At 36.6% G+C, this 18,081-nt stretch overlaps 1 protein-coding gene across 1 annotated transcript in view; it reads left to right on the plus strand.

Moving 5' to 3' along the window:
- Positions 1-4,643: 4,643 nt before the first annotated feature.
- Positions 4,644-18,081, plus strand: part of LOC110111048 — a 21,868-nt gene continuing 8,430 nt past the window's right edge. Inside the window, exons 1-2 of the mRNA XM_020842742.2 lie at positions 4,644-4,882; positions 8,787-9,091. Coding sequence (XP_020698401.1) covers positions 8,819-9,091 — 273 coding nt within the window. The 5' untranslated portion in view covers positions 4,644-4,882; positions 8,787-8,818. The remainder of the gene's footprint in view (positions 4,883-8,786; positions 9,092-18,081) is intronic.

Consider the following 18,081-nt stretch of genomic DNA (forward strand, 5'->3'; position numbering starts at 1 on the left):
AATGGACATGTTTTTGTAGTAGTCTTCTCAATTTGAAGGGTTATCAATGACTATCTTTAGCACCTGATAATGATATAACTTCAAAAAAAAAAAAATCAATGCTGAAACTCCATTTGTTCACCATATAGTCGTTGAGGATAAGAGATTTTTATGGTCATGATTCTGGTAGCATTTTTTTAAATTCTGTTAAGGCACACATTATCATTTTTTGATTCTAAATACTAAATAGATAGGCTTACATATGCAGTTTATGGTAATTTCTTTGGGGTTATTGAAGATTCATATAACTATTAATTGTATCGAACGAATTCCTGTCATTCAGATGTTAGTGCTATATATAGTCGGTACTCATTATTATTATTTAATAGTAAATGGCAACTAATTATAGTGCCTTTAGCATATATCAAATATACTATTTTTTTATTGCATTTAGGTTGAGTTATTCTTCCGTTGTTCTTTGTAATGCAAAATTGGGTGAAATAGAAATGTGTGAACTGTTTTTATTGTGGACATGATTTTTGTTGCGATATATTATTGTTAAGAAATTAATTAACATTTTTGTAAAATATTAATTAATAATTATAAAATTAAATTATAAAAAATAAAGATATAAATTAAAATATTTTAATTGTTTTATTAAAAAAATATAATTAGAACTGTTGATGAGACTAGAAGTATATCGCGGCGATTGAGTTTTTAATTATTCGTATTATGCCGTTATAGCCGCATATCCAGGCTCACAGCACCAGAGAAGCACTAAGATTTTTTTATGTAGGACAACCTTTCGAGAAAGGGAAAACCATGGGGCCCTAGCCCAGTTGAAAATGATTCCACTAGATACTGTGAGTTAGATTACAGATGGGATGACTCGTTCTTAAGAAGGCGATTACAACCCTATATGGCTACTAATGCTCAAAGCAAATCTGTAATGGATAAGTTTCGAAAATAAAATCGAGGAGCAATTTGAAAACTCCTTTTCAGCAAAGCTTACAGTGCTGATACTGAGCGTAAATCAGAGGGCAATACGAACCCAACGACACCAAATTCGACCCCAATTTGAGCCAAATGGTACCCAAATCAAGAACCGAAAGCATCTGTTTGTGATAGGTTCAAACTACATTTGGATTACCGAAAACGGAGTTCCAAACATAAACAAGCTTATTGTCAAATCTAAGCGTCTGAACGAGAAGATCCAACGACTTACCAAGGATCATTAAATTCATGACATCACTTGAGACATTCAATACCGTCAAATCCGAATGGTTCGTTGATCAAGGATTCCAAGATCGGTGCGTCCATCCCAACCACTCCGAGACCTCCACTAACCCTTGATCTCTCCACTGGACCACCGCCTAAAAGCCGTCACTGACATTATATCGTCGGACCACCACCTGATCCGCTGTGCTCCACGGTACCACCGCTTAATTAACGCCGTCACAGTGCTATTGTATATACCACCTGGAACCACTCACCTGACGCCTGATGCTCCCACCGGACCACCCGTCTATACACCTGTGACATTTTCGCTGGACACCACCTAACGGCTCTATTGCTCCACCGAATCATGACGCTAACGACCGTCGCAAAGTTGAAACACGCCGGATCACTACCATAAGACGCTCTTAGGACGACTCTTACAGTCCCTTTCATTCTTGAAGCTCTCGATAATTTGCCAGGCAACCTTGAGATTCTCAACCATTTGTCAGACCTTTCATCTAAGGGCCCGATAGCTCTGCCTTATATCATCCAAAGGCCGAAGTCCTGCCAGACATTACTCGATCACTCCAGCGACTTTCTTATTGTACAATTGCACAAGAGGGACACTACTATTTCGGAACATGGATTACTAATGGGTAGGGGAAGGCCTCATACTGAGAGAAGAGAGAAGAGGAGAGGTGCAAAAAAGAAATAGGCCCAGGTGGCCTATTATCGGAAAAAGAGGGAGTTCTACGCTACTCTCCCTCTCTCCCTCTCAATCCCTCTCCTCCATGAAAAAAAAAATTTTCGGTGCTACAATCATTCAGCCACGTCATTCAATCCACCCTTATACATATGCGCGCCACGTTACCTGATCCGTCATCTGTGGCAACTACCACGTTAAAATCGATCTGTCTGCATGGCCTGCACATTCAGCATGACCCAACCAGGTTATGAATGCCATGTCACCACGATATGCATATTGTGGGCAAAGTCACCAAAATCGGATCCAGATCTCAATGTCGTGACCACATCAGCCATTACCCAACAGGTCATGGGTGCCAACGTTATCCACGATATGTGTCGGGCCGACGTCAGCTCATGACCCATCATGGTTATGGGTTGCCACATCATCGATCTCGCAAATGCCACTTCCACTCATCGATCCTTATGGCATGCACTGCCTTTCCACTCATCCACAAAACATCCATGCTCCCTGGATTCAGACCCGGACTTGGGCATGATGGCAAAACAACTTACCAACTCTCCACTAATGAAGACTTGATATTATTATACTATTTTATTATTTAAATTATAATGTTAGAGTATATTATTTTGGCCCAATTTTGGGCCCGAAAATGCGTAATCGACGTTTTTTGGGGTCACCGGAACCGTTTTTTCGATGTTCCGGACTCAACTTTGACAACTTTTTCAAGTTGTTTTCCGGGACCTTCCTACACCACGATCAGACAACATCCAAGTCACGTGAAAATTTTTTTCGCCAGCTACATGCAATATTTTTCGGCCTCCTAAGCTTCGACACGCGAAATTAGGGGGACAACTTGATAACATCATACAAAAGTTTATCTTGATCGGGCCGAAATCTCAATGTAGAATTCAAAGTTGGAAAACTTAAAAATGAATTCGAGACCATCTGAACATCCTGATTTCTATTGTAACTATTGCTGACTGTGTAATCTGATCTTCCTTAGAGCGATTCAGCCTTTGTAACCGACTCAATTCTAGTGGATCATTTTCAACTGGGCTAGGCTCCATGGTTTTTTCCCCCTTTTTAGGTTTTCCAACGTAAAAAACTCTGGTGTTCCTCTATGAATGTTATCACTTCTCACTTATCTTGCATTGTGTGCTGATATCTTCGTCAATGCTAAGACATTAAACATAGTATTTCTCTCCGCAGCTGCGAATATTCAGGACGCAACAGTTTGTAAATCAATTTTTTGCGATTCAACAAATGTAAATATCGGAACAAAGTAATTTTCAATATCCCCGAGCATCGACAGTCAAAAAATAGAGGGGCAACTGATTACATCGTTCAAAAAAATTAATCTTGATCGGCACGAATCTCGTGGCAAATAAAGTTGGAAACTTTAAAAATAAAATTCAGAGACCATCTGAACCTTTCGCGATTTCAACAAACTTAACAGTCGAACAGAGCGTACTCAGAAGTACAAATCCAACGACAATGTAATGTGACCAAATCAACTCAATCCGAGGCGCCAACATGAGCCAATATTAAGGACCCGAAACGCTGTTTGGGAGCTTCATAACAAGAATAGTCAATTGATTGAGTTTTTATTTTTAAATTTTTTATTCACGTGCATTTAATGCATGTTGCAATAAAACTAGGTAAAATTAATGATTATAATTATGTCCATAATAATGAAATTTAAAATTTTTCAACTTAACAATGATAATATATCAAAATATTTAAAATATAAATTTTTTCTTATTTTTTAGTCACGTGCATAGGAATTTTTTCTAGTCTTAAAGCTTATGATATTATAATATCGATAAAGGGGGGTAGTTAGGAAGCATTTTTGGCGAAAAATTGCATATAACTGCCTTTTTTATCTACAAATTAAATCTATTATTTTTAAATAATAAATATTAATTTAGCTCAAATATTTTTGGTATCTAAATCTCAAATAATAAAATAAATTCTAGATCATATTTTTTAAATATTTATTAAATTATCAAATATTTATTATTTTCATTACTTTAAAAAATGCTTTTCGAAAGAAATATTTTTGAAGCAGAAAATAATAAAGCTTAAGCTGTCGGAAAAAATGCTTTTATTTGGGTGGCTTTAATAGATTTTTGATTTGTTTTTAAAACTCATTTCTTATCCTCATTTGGGACAACTTTGGTTAACAAAAATTTTAAGTTACAAAATATCTGTTAATTAAATTTTTTTTTTATTAAAAAAAATTATTTTTTTTAAAAAATAAAAAAATTGATCTCCAAAACGAAGACTTACCTCACAACTTCAAAATTTTTAATCCAAACATTTTTTGGGTGAAGGGAAATTATTCGGTTGCAACAGATCGAACGTAGAACGTCATTCAACGAAAATTTCAACAAAATGCGCAACGCAGTGATACCGACACGCAGTCCAAGTCACTGGTACCTGGAGCACACATGTAACATGAACACATCTGGTTGATCTCTGGACAGCGTTCGGCGTCCGCACAGAATAATTTGTTGTTTGTGGAAGAGCTATTCTTTTTTATTTATATTTTAAAAGTCAAATTTTAAACCATAAGTTTTAAATATATATATTTAAAAATTATATTGTTAAAATAAAATAAAAACATTTAAAAATTATCATCACAAATTTTTAAGTTTTTATACTGTTTTTGACTGTTTTCGGTTTTTTTTCACCCACCAGCTCCGGTTCGACTGATTTTTGACGGTTCAATTCGGTCTTTCAAATTTCAATGCACGGTTTCTCGATTTTTTCTCTCCTTGATCTATTCCCCTCCCTCCATACATATTTGTCTTCTTTGCAAGTCAAACCACTCGTCGATCTCAGATTAGGGTTAACATTAGAGGCGAGTTCTTCATGTCGCGACCAAACTATGTCTCCAATCTCTGAGTTTTCGGCTTCATTGTTTTTGATTTCCTTATATAATTGGATTGCGCTTAGGTGTTGAGAAAAACCGAGGTAATCCTCTAATCTTGTTTTATAAATTTATCTTATTTTACTGTTTAATGCTTCAAGTTTCCACCACTGGAAATGGCAGTCATGAATCTGCTGCAATTTTCTATGCTGTTTTAATATATAAATGGTAGTTTGAAAAGCTAGTAATCTCTATGGTATTGTGATACGAGTGAGAAACCTATTTGTGGCATGCGTGGATGGATGGAACACTATTATGCTATTCTTCAACGATGTTTCAGTGATGTTTATCGTTTTTTTTAAACCTTATTATGTTTAGTTGAATTTGTAGAAATTATTACCACTCGTCCGATTTATGCAACCATTTTCTATAACAATGGCTAATTGTGATTCAGTAGAATAAGAGGGATCAATTCGTATCACGACTCCTAATCTACAGGTTGAATGAAAAATCAGTATAAAGCCCTTCTTTATTTATTTTTTAGGTAGTGTGCATGTCCAGGCCATATGTCAACTTCTTTGTTATTAAATGTCATTATCACATTACATGTAATAGTAAATGTAGTCCTTTTATATATATCTGGATGAAGGAAGGTTGTTTTTACAAATTTAGTAAAGCCATTGGCATTGTTTTTTTAACTATTTTGATGTACATTTATGCTTGAATTTGAAACTTGGCCTATTCTCATATAGGCGAAGTTCTTTAATAATGAAATTTGCAAATATTAAGAAGTCTCATATGATAAAATTTTATATCAATGAGAAATACCTAAATTGATCTGTTCCTAACATTGATAAGGACACTATGTTTGAAATAAGAACCTTTGTTTTGAAACAAAAACCTTCCATTTAGTTTGTGGAGAATTCTATCACTTTTGATAGCATTGGTGGGGCAATTCATCTTCTTGAAGATACAAAGAATTATAAAGTCAGGCACATAGAATTGATTCTAATGGCTTAGATTAAAATTTTTAGTTCTAACTTTTCTACAAGATGCAATATGCTGAAATTGTGCATAATATTGTAGGTTTTTATTAAAACAAGACTTTGTTATGCGCCACTTTACTTTTTTATTTTTATTTTTTTTGGATTTAATATTAACTTTGATAGATGTTAAAATATTTGAGGTCGCTAAATTTAACTTCAATTATATAGATATGATCTCTTATCAGATCTAAAACTATAATCATGTTTTGTAATATTCACTTTAGGATAATGAATTCTTTATTTCTTAATTTTAAAAGGATACATAATTTAAGAGAAAGGACAACTTAATGAAGGTATCTTGATGAAAATAAGTAGTTAACCACCTTCTTTGTAAATTTTTCATCTTTTCCCATGTGACAATCTTTCCCTTACTTCGTGATTCTGGTTTCTTTTAAGGCTCTCTCACCAAATAGAATAATTATTTTTCAAGTTGATGACCACAAACTTGACCTTTTTATGAGTTGACACTTCTTTGTAATCAAAGATGTACTTTATGGTGTCCTACCGATTAATGAAATCATTCAGATTCAAGCTAAATATTGCAGAGATGAGGATTCTTAGGTGGATGAGTGGCTTTATACTTAGTTATAGAAAACAAAAAGAGTTTATATGTGGAAAGGTTGGAGTAGCTCCAGTGGCGAGTCGCCTTAGATGATTTAGTCACATAAAACGTCTGCCTTTCGATGGCCCTGTTGGGAGAGCAGATGCATTAGATTCGGCTTATGCTAAAAAAGGTAGATGTAAACCTAATAAGACTTAGGTGGAAAGTATTAAAAATGATATTTTCTTATTAGATTTAAATGAGAATTTAACTCTTAATAAGATACAATGGAGAAAAGTGATTCATAGTTGACCCTACATAGTAGGATAAATACTTGTTGTTGTAGTATTCGGATTCAAGCCACTTCCAAAATTTGGAAAATCTATCTTTGCTAAAAAATCTTGATAAACCATTTTTGGTTGCTTTCTTAGAAATTGTTGGTAGTTCTTGACTGCTTGTCCTCCTTTGATAATTCTTGTTGCATTTGGTGGTGAGGGTTCTCCATTTCTCAGCCTTCTTGGTTCTTATTTAAATCGAAGGAATGAGCTCTTGGCACCGCTTGCAAGTCATTGTTGCAATTCATTCATCGTGAATTCTTGGGTAGGGCATTAGCATTTCTTAATTTGAGGCATCTTTCTAGGTTCTAATACTACTTGATACTGAAAGAAAATAAAGAGGAGATTCCAAGAAACTAAAAGAATTTCAAGAACCTGGAGTTATAACTCAATTGGACAACTCAAGGATGTTTTTGCATTCCCGTTCATTTTCTTTGAGAAAAAGTTTACTTTGGCTATTGATTCCGTAGACCAGTGATCCCCTTGCACTGTAAGTTGTTTGCAACCATTTCTCCCTTCCTTCGATGCTGTTATTGCATACCACCATCGCTCGGATAGCTTCCCAACCTTGCTTCGGGCATTGAAGATCTTGCTGTCATTACAGTGTTGTTGCAATGAATGTTTTTTCCTGAGTGTTCCTGCACTTTTCTGTTGATTGCATGCTGCAAGAGCTTCATAGTTTTGACTGGTCTACACTACAACCTCCTTCCAAGGACATGGGAATCCACCCTAAGAAATTGAATTATGAAATCTTATTGATCAATGAGAAAATTACAAGAACAAGAAGCTTTAAATAGACCCCAGGACCTCAATAACAAAGCAACAATTATAACAATAGCCTACAACACAAAGATAATAAGCACCCCTTTAACAAAAAGAAAATTATACAAATAACCCTTCTTATGAACTTGACATACCGGTAAATTAATAGCTTCATAGCTTTGATTGGTCAATTGCAGAGGCTATGACTCCACTACAACCTCCTTCCAAGGACATGATAATCCACCCCAAGAAATTGAATTATGAAATCTTATTGAAAAATTGGAAGGAGCAGCTTTAAATAGAATCCATGCTGTCAGTTACAAAGCAGCATTTGCAAAAAGCCCTACAGTACATAAAAATAGTAAATATCCCTGTAGCAAAAAGAAAATTATACAAATAAACCCTTTTTATAAACTTGATTATGTTAGTATGATTCTAGGAAATTCTTACTGCATGATATTTGTTACAAAAATATATTCAATATGGACCTATTCAAGAAAATTTTAAAAAGAATTGTATTTTTAAATTTATCATTGATCCTAAAGAAATTATCGTGAATGAAATTAGGAAAACAAATAAACAACAACAACAACAACAACAACAACAACATCAAGCCTTTATCCCACTACGTGGGGTCGGCTACATGAATCCTTTTTCTCCATTGAGTCCTATTAAAACAATTGAACTTCTTAATGGAAGAAGTTTATCTCATGATATACATGTGGTTGCTGTACACACAAACACATATAGATATAGAGTCAGACTACTATCTTCTTAGAAATTTAGAGTTCATTCTCCTTGCAAATCTTTTACTGTTCATCCAATCATTTGAATGAGAATTGAGTCTATTCTTAAAAAAGTGTATGCTTGTCTTGTAACTAGTTTTATCCAGCTTTATGATACCCTTAACTTGTATGTTGGTGCATTAATAATAAGGAATTTTGTTTTAGTCCTGACAATTAAATCTGTTTAATCTTATTGCCATAATATTCTGTTACAGTGCAAGTCTAACAAACCTACATCTCCAAAAGGATAAAGTAGTTACTGAAAGAAAAAATGTCTTAATAATCAAACGGTGATATCATTTTAAAATTCAGCATATTATGATTTATTTCGTGCATTTTAGGCTGCTAATTTGGTTTCTTGTTTTATATATGCTACTGGAAGGGCTGATTGCATGAGTTATAGGTGCTCTACGTCATCATTTGGAAATTAAGTATATTATGATATATTTGTTGCATTTTAGGCTTCTAATTTTGTATGTAGGATTCCTAATTTTATACATATTCCTGGTTTTGCTGATTGGAAGACTTATTCTTAACAGGTGTTCAATTTGTAAAGAAACACATTTATAAGATGGCAGGTGAACCTAGTGTTGAAGTTTCAAATGATCAAAAGGCCAATAGAACTAATAGGACGGGATCTTTATGGCTATCCTTGGTTGTCCTCCTGCTAAATGGCTCATGGGCAATCTATTATTTTCAATATAATAATCTTCCTATGCCCTTAACAGCTGAGCAGGCAGGGAAACGGGGTTTTTCAGAAGCTTTATCCTTGTTGCATGTCAAGAATTTGGCTGGATTTGGTCCTCATCCTGTTGGTTCTGACACTCTTGATCTTGCAATACAGGTAAGTGATTTGGTGTTTAGAAAAGTCTCATTTGTGAGTTCTCGATTTATTAGATTTTTATCATAATCACATCATCATCATCATCATCATCATCATCATCGTCATCATCATCGTTGTCATCATTAAAAACCACCTTACTTGTATGGGGCTGTTTTATGAATCTTCATTCTCCATTTGCCCTTGTTTAGTCCTATATTAGGTATTAAATCACTTTCATGCAAATTTTTTTTTTGCACAACTTCATCTTAGCTACCTTTGTTCTACTTTTTTTTGTAGGGACTTTTTGTTTTGATGTATTAGTGGTTTTAAAAATTGTCAGGTGTGTGATAGGAACTGAAACAAACACAAAGTAGTTTTTAATGATTTTAGAACACTCCCAATAGCCTATGTTTGATGTATTCTAAATTCACTCAAATCATGCAAATTTGAAATATTTCATGCTTATCCGTGTTTCTCGAAGCCCTGTCATGAGACTCTACCATCATTGTGATAGCATTCCCAATGTCTACGTGTCCTTAGTTGTTGCGATCTCATTTCCATGACCTTATTAACTCTATCTTTTCCATTGCTATGAAATCGTTCCCATGACTTCTTGATTGTCTTATGTCCCCACATCACCTCCAACAAGTTAACCCACTGACTCAGTCCTTTTCATCGCTGCCATCTCTATTGACCATCCATTTTTTTCGCCATCCCTATTGATCTCATTCCCATTGTCACTATCATGCCCAAATAAAATTTATAGATATATTTATAAAAACTTTTTATTCAATTTATATAGCCATTTAAACACAAAAAAATTTGTTTCCTAAATTTACATTAATATTAATTAAATAAACTTGAGTATCCAAATGCATTGTATTTAATAAACACTATGTTAGACCGGTCCCTCGTGGATTGGTCCAATCGGTCCTTCCTGGACTGGCTCTAGGCTCTATCATATTTGAGGTGGAACAGGCTTCATCCTATTTGAGGCGGAATAGGCTTCCGCCTTGGATGATTGCCTACCCTTTTGGGTGGGGCCCAAGAGCAATTTTGAATAAGAGAAAGGCGGAGGTTAGGAGGGAAAGCCAATATAGGAGGGATGTTTGGGGATTTCGAAAATTGTTGTTTGCTTTAAGTAGGTGGTTTCCTTAGGGTCAGGGTTATGTTTGGTTTGTTGAATTTAGATTGTTCTTAGGTTGATTGGGCTTGAGCAGGAGGCTAGGGATTTGGGAGAGCCGGATCTTCCTCTCCAATTGAAGATCCAATTGTATTTTGTGTTTTTCTTGTTGGTTGTATTAATAAAAAAGAGTTCTTGTGTGCTCTTCTTCCTTAATTTCTTGTGCTGTTTTTTGACTTTGTTGAAATTGCATCCACTTTCAATCAAATTGGTATTAGAGCCTTGTCCTGGATGGAAATAGGACTTCCTTGCTGATTTATGCTGCGTTTTCTCCCCTTTGTATTGCTAATTGTTACTGTTTGAAGACCAGATCCGCTGTTTTTTTGGCCGTTTTTGATATTTAGAGCCTAGAATTGGGTATTCATGTCCGGAAGGAAGGTAAAAGTGTTGGAGGGGGAGATCAGACAATTGAAATATAAAATTTCGGATCTCCAAACTCAATTTTTAGATTTCAAAAGTCAAATTTCAGCTGTCCATGAGAAGATTGATGATAAATTTTTCATCCTGGAGGAGCTGTTGAAGAAGTTGCTCGAGGGTCAAACCAAGACGACATTGTTGGAGGTGAGGGAAGTCACCGGCAAGCAACGAAGAGGGAAAAAAATCCTAATCCGATAAGACAAATGGAAGATTAGGAGGTGGAGATTCTGGAGGGAGAAGGGACTAGAGTCTATTCCTAAGGAGTGGTCTGGTAGACGGTATGGGGAGAGGCATGAGGAGGTCAGGCATGAATGAATGGGTGTTGAAGTTGAGAGGAGAGGGACATAATTTGAAAGGAAAGGGACTGATTATGATCGAAGGGGTACTGAATTTGAAAGAAGAGGGGTTGAATTTGAAAGGAAAAGGGCTAATTATGATCTAAGGGGTGTTGAATTTGAAAGAAGGTGCGGTTTTGACGAAAGGTTTGGGTATGAGCATAGAAGAGATGATTGAGAATCTTAGGGGGAACCACCTCCTTGGGGAATGAGAAATTATGGAGAAAACATAGGGTACATAGGAGATCCAAGGGTGAGGAAGTTGAAGATGTCTATTTTTGAGGAAGGTAATGCACGTGAGTGGATATACAAGGTGGAAATGTACTTTATCATCAATAGGTTGATGGAGGAGGAGAGTCTAACGTTGGCCGAGATGTGCTTGGAGGGAAAAGCATTGACATGATACTAGTGGAGGGATACGAGGCGACCCATACGTACCTAAAAGGAATTTAAGGACTGCTTGTTGGAACATTTCAAAACAAGCAGGGGAGGGGACTTCTATGAGCAGCTCTTTGCTCTGACGTAGGAGGGATAGTGGCGGAGTGCCGTGAACAGTTTGAGCACCTGACCAGCCTAGAGGGAAACTTTATGAAAGAGCTTAGACTTGATATTTGGACTGCAGTTAGAGTGTGTGGGTCTCCGAAAGGATTCCGCTCGTGTGATTCGAATGCAAAGGGTACGATCACACTATCCCGTAGGACAAAATGGTTGTAGACCTTTACAATCGACACAAGCAGGCCGATGGAAGAACAGATGGAGTTATAGATACGATTAGCCATGGAGGATAGCGGCTTTCACCTACCCCTTTCAAAGACTTCAACTTGTTCTCAGGTAGAAAGACAGCACCTTCTCCTCAATTTTCTCGTCATCACAAATGTGAGAACTGGGAGAGTTTGGTCCTTACACTTAAGTTCTCGATGTATACCTCTCCTCACATCTGAAACACAGCCCTTCGCCCTCTTTTCTTGTAACTTATTTACTGTGAGCTTCTTGAAATTTTCTCCAAGTCTCCCTCCAACAGTCTTCTCCTTCCTTCGAGATCTCCCTATGAATACCCGTGTCGGCTCCTAGAATCCAAAAAGGTGGCGGTTATCCTAAACCCGAACATATACACTCCTGTTTGCTACCTACATCCCATCTCTCCAGGTGCTTCTAATCCTCCACTAACTGGGCTAGCTCCATAGCCTTCCCAAATCACGAGTCTCATCACTCTACTGCAGTCCAAATATCAAGTCTAAGCTCTTTCATAAAGTTTCCCTCTAGGCTGGTCAGGTGCTCAAACTGCTCACGGGCACTCCGCCACTATCCTCCTACGTCAGAGCAAAGATCTGCTCATAGAAGTCCCTCCCTACTTGTTTTGAAATGTTCCAACAAGCAGTCCTTAAATTCCTTTTAGGTACGTATGGTCGCCTCGTATATCCCTCCACTAGTATCATGTCAATGCTTTTCCCTCCAAGCACATCTCGCCAACGTTAGACTCTCCTCCTCCATCAACCTATTGATGATAAGTACATTTCCACCTGTTATATCCACTCACGTGCATTACCTTCCTCAAAATAGACATCTTCAACTTCCTCACCTCTTGGATCTCCTATGTACCCTATGTTTTCTCCATAATTTCTCATTCCCCAAGGAAGTGGTTCCCCTAAGATTCCAATCATCTCTTCTATGCTCATACCAAACTTTCGTCAAAACCGCACCTTCTTTCAAATTCAAACACCCTTAGATCATAATTAGCCCTTTTCCTTTCAAATTCAACCCCTCTTCTTTCAAATTCAGTACCCTTCGATCATAATCAGTCCCTTTCCTTTCAAATTATGTCCCTCTCCTCTCAACTTCAACACCCATTCATTCATGCCTGACCTCCTCACACCTCTCCCCATACCGTCTACAGACCACTCTTAGAATAGACTCTAGTCCCTTCTCCCTCCAGAATCTCCACCTCCTAATCTTCCATTTGTCTTATCGGATAGGATTTTTTCCCCTCTTCGTTGCTTGCCGGTGACTCCCTCACCTCCAACAATGTCGTCTTGGTTTGACCCTCGAGCAACTTCTTCAACAGCTCCTCCAGGATGAAAAAATTATCATCAATCTTCTCTATGGACAGCTGAAAATTTGACTTTTGAAATCTAAAAATTGAGTTTGGAGATCCGAAATTTTATATTTCAATTGTCTGATCTCCCCTCCAACACTTTTACCTTCCTTCCGAGACATGAATACCCAATTCTAGCTCTAAATATCAAAACGGCAAAAAACAGCGGATCTGGTCTGTCAAACAGTAACAATAGCAATATTAAAGGGAGAAACGCAGCAGAAATCAGCAAGGAAGTCCTATTTCCATCCAGGACAAGGTCTAATACCAATTTGATTGAAAGTGGATGCAATTTCAACAAAGTCAAAAAACAGCACAAGAAATTAAGAAGAAGAGCACACAAGAACTCTTTTTTATTAATACAACCAACAAGAAAAACACAAAATACAATTGGATCTTCAATTGGAGAGGATAGATCCGGCTCTCCCAAATCCCGTAGCCTCCTGCTCAGCCAATCAACCTAAGAACAATCTAAATTCAACAAACCAAACATAACCCTGACCCTAAGGAAACCATCCTACTTTAAAGCAAACAACAATTTTCGAAATCCCCAAACATCCTCCTATATTGGCTTTCCCTCCTAACCTCCGCCTTTCTCTTATTCAAAATTGCTCTGGGCCCACCCAAAAGGGTAGGCAATCATCCAAGGCGGAAGCCTATTCGCCTCAAATAGGATGAGCCTGTTCCACCTCAAATATGATAGAGCCTAGAGCCAGTCCAGGAAGGACCGATGTACCAATCCACAGGGACCGGTCTAACATAGTGTTTATTAAAATACAATGCATTTGGATACTCAAGTTTATTAATTAATATTAATTAAATTTAGGAAAAAAATTTTTTTGTGTTTAAATGGCTATATAAATGAATAAAAGTTTTTAATAATATATCTATAAATTTTATTTGGCATGATAGTGACAATAGGAAGAGATCAATAGGGATGGCGAAAAAAGGATGGTCAATAGAGATGGCAGCGATGAAAAGGACTGAGTCAGTGGGTTAACTTGTTGGAGGTGATGTGGGACATAAGACAATCAAGAAGTCATGGGAACGATTTCATAGCAATGGAAAAGATAGAGTTAATAAGGTCATGGAAATGAGATCGCAACAACTAAGGACACGTAGACATTGGGAATGCTATCACAATGATGGTAGAGTCTCATGACAGGGCTTCGAGAACACGGATAAGCATGAAATATTTCAAATTTGCATGATTTAGTGAATTAGAATACATCAAACATAGGCTATTGGGAGTGTTCTAAAAATCAATAAACTACTTTGTTTTGTTTCAGTTCCATATCACACACCTGACAATTTTTAAAACCACTAATACATCAAAACAAAATCCTACAAAAAAAAGTAGAACAAAGGTAGCTAGATGATGATTGTGCAAAAAAAAAAATTTGCATGAAAGTGATTTAATACCTAATATAGGACTAACAAGGGCAATGGAGAATGAAGATTCATAAAACAGCCCCATACAAGTAAGGTGGTTTTAATGATGACAACGTATGATGATGACGATGATGATGATGATGATGTGATGAGATGTGATTATGATAAAAATCTAATAAATCGAGAACTCACAAATGAGACTTTTCTAAACACCAAATCACTTACCTGTATTGCAAGATCAAGAGTCGTAGAACCAACAGGATGAGGACCAAATCCAGCCAAATTCTTGACATGCAACAAGGATAAAGCTTCTGAAAAACCCCGTTTCCCTGCCTGCTCAGCTGTTAAGGGCATAGGAAGATTATTATATTGAAAATAATAGATGCCCATGAGCCATTTAGCAGAGGACAACCAAGGATAGCCATAAAGATCCCGTCCTATATTAGTTCTATTGCCTTTTGATCATTTGAAACTTCAACACTAGGTTCACCTGCCATCTTATAAATGTGTTTCTTTACAATTGAACACCTGTTAAGAATAAGTCTTCCAATCAGCAAACCAGGAATATGTATAAATTAGGAAATCCTACATACAAAATTGAAGCCTAAAATGCAACAAATATATCTAATATACTTAATTTCCAAATGATGACGTAGAGCACCTATACATCATGCAATCGCCTTCAGTAGCATATATAAAACAGAGAAACCAAATTAGCGAGCCTAAAATGCACGAAATAAATCTAATATGCTGAATTTTTAAAATGATATCACCGTTTTGTTATTAAGACATTTTTTCTTTCAGTAACTACTTTATCCTTTTGGAGATGTAGGTTTGTTAGACTTGCATGTACAGAATATTATGGCAATAAGATTAAACAGATTAATTGTCAGGACTAAAACAATTCCTTATTATTAATGCACCAACATACAAGTTAAGGTGTATCATAAAGCTGTGATAAAACTAGTTACAAGACAAGCATACACTTTTTTAAGAATAGACTCAATTCTCATTCAATATGATGGATAGAACAGTAAAAGATTTGCAAGGAGAATGAACTCTAAATTTCTAAGAAGATAGTAGTCTGACTCTATATCTATATGTGTTTGTGTGTACAGCACCACATGTATATCATGAGATAAACTTCTTCCATTAGAAAGTTCAATTGTTTGTTTTTTTTTGTTTTTTTTTTAGTATTTGTTTCCTAATTTCATTCACGATAATTTCTTTAGGTCATTAATTTGAAAATTAAAAATACAATTCTTTTTAAAATTTTCTTGAATAGTCCATTATGAATATATTTTTGTAAACAATATCATGCAGTAAGAATTTCCTAGAATCTACTAACATAATCAAGTTATAAAAAGGGTTTATTTGTATATTTCTTTTTTTCTACAGGGATATTTACTATTTTTATGTACTGTAGGGCTTTTTGCAATGCTGCTTTGTAACTGACAGCATGGATTCATTTAAAGCTGTCCTTCCAATTTTTCAATACGATTTCATAATTCAATTTCTTGGGGTGGATTATCATGTCCTTGGAAGGAGGTTGTAGTGGAGTCATAGCCTCTGCAATTGACCAATCAAAGCTATGAAGCTATTAATTTACCGGTATGTCAAGTTCATAAGAAGGGTTATTTGTATAATTTTCTTTTGTTAAAGGGTGCTTATTATCTTTGTGTTGTAGGCTAGTTGTTTATAATGTGTTGCTTGTTATTGAGGTCCTGGGGTCATTTAAAGCCTTCTTGTTCTTGTAATTTCTCTCATGATCAATAAGATTTCATAATTAATTTCTTAGGGTGGATTCCATGTCCTTGAAGGAGGTTGTAGTGTAGACCAGTCAAACTATGAAACTCTTGCAGCATGCAATCAACAGAAAAGTGCAGGAACACTCAGGAAAAAACATTCATTGCAACAACACTGTAATGACAGCAGATCTTCAATGCCGCGAATGCAAGGTTGGGAAGCTATCCGAGCGATGGTGGTATATGCAATACAGCATCGAAGGAAGGGATGTAATTGCAGGCACCTAATTAGGAAGACATGTTAATGGGTTCATTAGGCATTTGTTCAACAACTATTAAATTAGAACAAATTCAGAATAAATTACTAGCAATTATCCACGACAAGCTAAACAATGAAGGAGTAATCTCCATAGGTTAAATCACATGTTGCCAAATTTTGAACGTTTCAAGATAATTAAACACAGATGAAAAACAACACAGAATACGTTAGCTTTCAAAATTAATTCCTAATCTAACAATGATGACGTAGGATGGCCATAGAAGATTACACTCATCCTACAAATATGGAGTTCTAGCCTTGGCAAGATTGCAATTTGAGGAGCTTCGTGACTACATCATTCAATTGAGAACTTAGAGTTGAAGAAATTCAATACCAAGTGGAAAGAGAAAAGCCTTTGTTTTAAGGAGACGTGGAGATTTCACTTGATGCCTTCAACGTCTATCTAGGTATGGGAAAGGCCATTGAAAAGATTCAAAGGAAAGAAGTTTCTCTTGTGCTTTGAAAGAGAGAGCAAACTCCCAATTTTCCTCAAGAAATCTTTGTCTAAGGAAGACGTGGAGATCCTTCACCTCAAGCCTTCGAAGTGTTCGATCCATGTGTACATTGAAGAAGCAAGCTCCAATCTCTCCAAAATCTGAAAAAAGTTCAGATTTTCTAGCTAAACTCTAGGGAAAGATTTCAGATTCCCTTTACTAAAAAGTAGAACTCCTTGGAGAAAGCTTGGGCACAATTAATTTCCCAAACAGATTTCATGAGAGGGGAGAAGATTTGGAGGAAGAGAGGGAGAGAGAGAGGGGAGGGTGAGGGCTGGTTAGTCCGAGAAAGTGGCTGGCGGATTAGGGGGCTGAGGTGGGATTTAATCTTCCTGAAGTTTCTGTAATGATTAGGAATTAATTTAGGAAATTAACGTTCAGAGGATTCGGCCAAGAGGGTGAGGTTTTCAATAGTTTCCCAAAGAGGTGGGATGGGGTTTTTAGAGAAACAATTTCCTTCCAGGAATTATTTCATGGGCCGGGCAAACTAATGGAGCCAAGGGGATTTGAGGAGTTCGGATTTGGGGAAACCTGATTGGTATTTGGAAAATTAAGAAATTCAATTTAGTGAAAATCCATTTCGAATTTGAAATTCAAATGCTTCAATTAAAACTTTCCTAAATTGATTTACAAAATTAGGAAAGAATTTTGAAATTCAGACAATTATCAATTGAATTTCAAACCTACCCTTCATTCAACTCAATCGTAAAATATGAGGAAACAACATGAATGGGGGAATAGGGAGGTTATCGTGGCGGCTAGGTGGAGGAGCCCGGGCGTCGAGTGTGAGGCTCGGGTTGAGATGACCGGCGGCTATGGTGGATGAAGGTGGGAAGTTCGATGTGGGAGGCGACGAGGGCTGTGAGATGGGGAGGTTTGGGGGGGTGAGGGGGGGGAAGTGACTGGCGGTGTGTGGTGGGAGGAGGAAAAGACAAAGATAAAGATAAGACCCGAACCGGCCGTCTCCAAGGTTGGGGTGTGCGCAAGCTTCCTTTCCAAGGGATCTCCTCCATCAAACCTCAACTCTCACAAGA

The sequence above is a fragment of the Dendrobium catenatum genome, unplaced genomic scaffold (assembly GCF_001605985.2).
Source record: "Dendrobium catenatum unplaced genomic scaffold, ASM160598v2 original_scaffold_161694, whole genome shotgun sequence".
In the NCBI taxonomy this organism is placed as follows: Eukaryota; Viridiplantae; Streptophyta; class Magnoliopsida; order Asparagales; family Orchidaceae; genus Dendrobium; species Dendrobium catenatum.